Here is a 5,104-nt window from a genome sequence, read left to right on the forward strand (position 1 = left end):
TGACTCAAGCCTGTAATCCCAGCACTTTGGGAGGCCGAGGCTGGTGGATCACGAGGTCAAGAGATTGAGACCATCCTGGTCCACATGGTGAAACCCCGTCTCTACTAAAAATACAAAAAATTAGCTGGGCATGGTGCCGCGTGCCTGTAATCCCAGCGACTCAGGAGGCTGAGGCAGGAGAATTGCCTGAACCCAGGAGGCGGAGGTTGCGGTGAGCCAAGATCGCGCCATTGCACTCCAGCCTGGGTAACCGGAGCGAAACTCCGTCTCAAAAAAAAAAAAAAATGGTAGAATAAGTTCTAGAAAATGCAAAATGTGATTGAAGGCCATGCGACATTTTAAAACTACACCTTGGTTTCCAAAGAAACAATGCTATTATGAGAGACCCTGCCTCATTAGCCTCGGTTACTGTCAGCATGTGTCTGAGCACAATGCCCCGTGGTTTTATGTTGGACAGCAACTCAGCTGAGATGCCGCCTTCTCTTCCTCAATCGGATTGAGAATGACGGCTTCACCCGGGGCTCTGAAGCAGCTGGCGTCTCACTGAGACACCTAGATCCAGAACAAAGGATCACCAGGATGAAGCTCCACCACTGCACAGCTGAGGAATGTGCATTGCACCCAGCGGTGACTGGGGCTCGGGCTCTGGAGCCAGTGTGGCTCCTCACAGGCTTGTGTTCTGGAGGGACTGAAATCTTCTCCCAGCAAATGGTGGACAAGGTGGGGTCCCTGGAGCAAAGAGCAGCATGCAGGGCTGGGCTGTACCTGGGGTGTCAGTGCCCCCTGCAGAGATTAACTGGGCCCACAAAGGGGACTCCCTGAGGCATCTAATAAAAAGGGTGAAATAATCTAATGAGTGCAGCCACACAGAATGAGCAGGTATAGGGGAGAGAAGGAATTCACGGAGGTGCTGGCACGAAATGGGGCAGGCTTTGTAGGGCTCCCATAGCTTCACCCTTAGGCCCAGGGCAGCTCCTAGGGCCCCAAGCCGATTTTGAGCCCCCAGCAAGACAGGGAGCAGGGAGTCCCTAGAGCTTCAGTGTTCTGATATGAAAAAGTAGGATAACGAGGCCTAACCACAGGTGACTGTGAGAACAAGGAAGAGCACAGGAGAAGGTGCTTCACGGGCCCTTAAGTGTGGAGCAGATGCTGGTTGTTACTGGCCTAATTCCATATGCTTTACAAATGGTACTTTCATTGTAATAAAGCATCTGCATTTCTATGGGAGAAGTTCTAGGGTTATTGTAACTCCTGATAAGAAAATAGTATGTCTATGAGAGAGCTTGACCCTAAAGCTTTCAAACAGTTTGCAAACAGGCCTAGGCTCCCTGCCAGAGCAGGCCGGGACTCTCCTGGGATGCCAGGCTCTGGGGCAGTTTCAGAGACAGCAACCCAAAGCCATGCCAACCCTCTTCTAAAGGCACAAAAATCCCTGCAGGCTCCCGGGCAAACACCCAACTGACCCTCAATGTGGGGACCAACAGTGGGAGGGAAGCTATAACCTGACTCCAGACTAGCAAAGACAATGAGCTGGAACCCAGCTGCTTTCTGCTCTTCCTATTGGATCTGGTCCATTCAGAAAGGCCTTGGCAGCACTCCGAAGCCACATCTTCTGTGGCAGGTTGTCGGCAAAAACAACGGTGATGACCTTCCCCTCCCACATGGTTAATGTTCCTCTCCTCTCAGCATGAGCAGGGATCTGGGGTGCGTCTGTGACTTCCTATGACGCATGGGATCAGCAAAAGTGATGTCTTATATCTTCCAGCTTTGCTTGGAAGCTGTACGTGACCTTGTAACTTCTACTGTCTTGAATGGCCCTTGACATCCACTTAAGGGAGCTCCCTCTAGAGCCCTTCATGAAAGGCCGCATGAAGACAGAGGCTCTGATACCATATTAACCATGTCTTTTTGTGTATTCTGATGCTTCGGTGTCTAGGGCCTTGCTTACTTTGGCAGGCCTGTCCCACCCAGGGTTAGCCATTTCCTAGAGACAGCAAACAACTTGCCCATGAGTGTGCTTTTCAGACACAACCTAACCAGTCCAGAGCTCCTGCCCCAGCTACCTACTTCTTCAGCCTTCCACAGGACTCACACACTCTAGGCCACTATTCCTCTGCCCTAATCACTCCAGGGCCAGGAACCAGACTACTAGGGACAGCCCCTATGCCCAGAGCATGTGGAAATTACTCACACTATAGTAGCTAACCTTAACCTGGTTCACCTTGCCTCACTCATTCCTTCCCCTGGAAACCACAATAAAGGCGCTTGCCCATGTTTTCCCATCACTCCTGCCTTCTCAGTGACCACAGTGCCTCCCTATGTGCTCCTGCATGGCATAGTACTTTTCGTTCTCTTGGGATCTGTGAGTCACAAACTGCCTTTTCAGTGGTAATCGACTCTTGACCTGTTGGTCTCTCTGCACCTGAAGAATAATAAGACATATATGTATATATTTTTAAAACAAACTACAATTTATTTAATTAAGCATAAAGTTACTTTCCCATTTGTCAACAACCACAGTAGACCTGGTGTCCTGGTGGAGGAAACATCATCCTACGGTCTTGTTCCCACCGAGGTGACAGGAACCCAGTGTCAGAAGGAGCCCTGTGAGGATCCGGTAACCCACCACAGGTTGATTCTCCTCTTTCATTGGTACTCTGACGATACAGAGGATTCCCTGGGCCTCTTGAGCCTCTTCCTTTCCCCCCAGGAAGCAAAGCTGAGAGTCTGAGTGGACCCTCCAACAGATTTGGAGGACAGAGAAAAGCTCTAGTTTCACATGAAGGTCCACCCATTGGTGAGGGACCGTACAGGGAATGTTCTCTGCCAAATGCCCTATTTGGAACATCAAATGCATCAGGATCTTTTCCTAAGAGTTTAAATTTAAACTCTATTTCAGTTAATTTTTGTCTGCTGTGGGCATTTTCTTTCCTTAAATCATTGAGGTTTCCCTCAGCAGTCCAAGCTGCCAGCTGATCACGATGTGCTTTTTCCTCATAGGCAATGGTCCACCGTTGATAGTGATCAATAGTTCTCTTGAGTTCTTCTTCGAGATCTTTGGCTCGCTTTCTGTAGGTCTCCAGCTCCTCGGTGGGATGAACGATCTTTTTGTCTACTTTAGAAAGTTTCTCTTCTTTCTCTAACTGGCTGTTCTCCTGTAGTGTTAATTTCCTATAGAGTCTCATTTCATTTTCTTGATAGAACTGAGCCATTATTTTAAGTTTCTGTTGAAGCTTCTGATTCTCACTTTCTAAATGTGTGTTTTCTGACTGCAAAGATGCTTGTTGAGTCTGAAGATTTTTAGTACACTGTGTAAGCTCTTCCTTTGTTTTTTCAACTTCAGATAACTGAAAATCAATTTGGTTTCTTTCTCCTTCCAAGATTTTCAAAGAAGCATTTAACTTAGCAGCATGAATCAGTTTCTTCGAAGCTCCTTCTGGAGGATGATCTGAGTTAGCACCATCTTCTGATTCACTGTTCATTGGTAATTTCCAGTTCTCATCTTCCATTATGTCTTCTCCAAGCACAGCAGCCCAGTCTTTCATCTTCAGCCAGCGTTCCGTCAGAGTCTCGATGTGATTGTCTTTATCGTTTAGAACTTGCTCTGCGTGTGCTCCGGAGTCTTCCAATGTTATTTTTTGTTTATTAAGTTCACTCACTTGTTCTTTCCATACTTCAGCTTCTTGCAAAAGCTGTTTCTGGCTTTCCTGAAGTTGAGAATTTTCATTCAAGGCATCTTTTATCGCTATCTTCAGTCGTTCTTCATTCATTTGAGATATCTTGAAGATGATTTTGGCTTCAGCTACTTGTGATTTGAGGGATTTTGACTTATCTTCTAGAGACTGTATCGTTTTTGAAATATCTGTCATCAGTTGCTTTTGTTCAGAATGTTTTGATTTCTGTTCTGTTAACTCTTTTTTGAGACCAAGTATCTCATCCTCAAGTTCATCATTGGACCTGCTCCGCTTTTCACATGTTGTCTCCAAACTTCGTGCCTCTGCTGCCTCGTCCTCAAAGCTGGCCTCCTTTAAAGATGACTCTACTTCACAGCATTCATGCTCTTTTTTAAGTAGGGTAAGGTTTTCAAGTAGTTTACATTTTTTGTCAATTAGTTCAGAAAGCGCACTGGCAAACTTTTTCTCTCTCCTCTCATAAAGCCGACTCCTAACCGATCTCCAACTTCTCCACAAAAAAATGGGAACAGCAAAAACTCCAACAATAGCTGCCCACATCACGAATTCCCATGGAAACTCGTGGGAATTAGAATCTGTGATCATATTTTGAGGCAGTGCTGCCATAACCCTGCGTAGCTCCACCAGGACCAACCCAAAATAGGGCTGAGAGGTAGACCCGGGCTCTGCACAGCGCTAAGGCTGCTCTGATGGTCCCCACAGTAACTGGGGCAACAATAAGCAGCAGAGAACGTGCAGCCTTCCATTTGGAACCCAAATCCACCGGAGCAGACCACTGCAGAGCTGGCTGCGGGGGGGAGCTTGGGGCACACACAAGTCTCACAGGCCCATGCTGCCCACCCCGCCCCTGTGTTACACTTTACATCCTGAGGCAGCGCTAAAACCTATATTTTAAAACAATACCACATGGAGAGAGACTCAGGTGATCCAGCCTCCCAGCTATGCCCATCCCCCAGCTGACACCCTAGGAAATGTAGCCTTGTGCATGATCCCAGGTGAGGCCAGCAGAAGAACCTCCCAGCTGACAGAATGATAAGCAATAACAAACTATTGTTTTAAGTCCCTAAGCTTTGGGGTCATTTGTTATGCAGCAGTAGGTAACTGAAATAGTTGCCACCTTATCAATTTGGTGTTTCAGTATTTGTGGTCTGAAATAATTAATTTAGGCAATTGACTAAGATTATGCCTCATGGTAAATTCTGATAGGTAATTTTATACGTAAAATACACATTTTCTTATTGACCTTTGCTTCATTGAAGAGAGATTTATTTAGCTCCTCCCAAATGAAACAGATTATGCTTTCTAGATTAACTCCTTCCAGGAAAGGGCTCACCTCTGCCTAGCACGATCCTCAGTATCTCATGTACAACAGAAAAATGCTCATCTCGTCCCCAGAAGGCCCAGTGCTGGCA

At 46.7% G+C, this 5,104-nt stretch overlaps 1 protein-coding gene across 1 annotated transcript; it reads right to left on the reverse strand.

The window, feature by feature from the left end:
- Positions 1 to 844: 844 nt before the first annotated feature.
- LOC128931553 (melanoma inhibitory activity protein 2-like) lies at positions 845 to 4,380 on the reverse strand. Its single transcript, XM_078347985.1, has one exon. It carries the CDS (start codon positions 4,296 to 4,298, stop codon positions 2,508 to 2,510), a length of 1,791 nt encoding a protein of 596 aa, XP_078204111.1. The 5' UTR covers positions 4,299 to 4,380; the 3' UTR covers positions 845 to 2,507.
- Positions 4,381 to 5,104: the final 724 nt, after the last annotated feature.

This window comes from Callithrix jacchus, chromosome 1 (assembly GCF_049354715.1).
Source record: "Callithrix jacchus isolate 240 chromosome 1, calJac240_pri, whole genome shotgun sequence".
In the NCBI taxonomy this organism is placed as follows: Eukaryota; Metazoa; Chordata; class Mammalia; order Primates; family Cebidae; genus Callithrix; species Callithrix jacchus.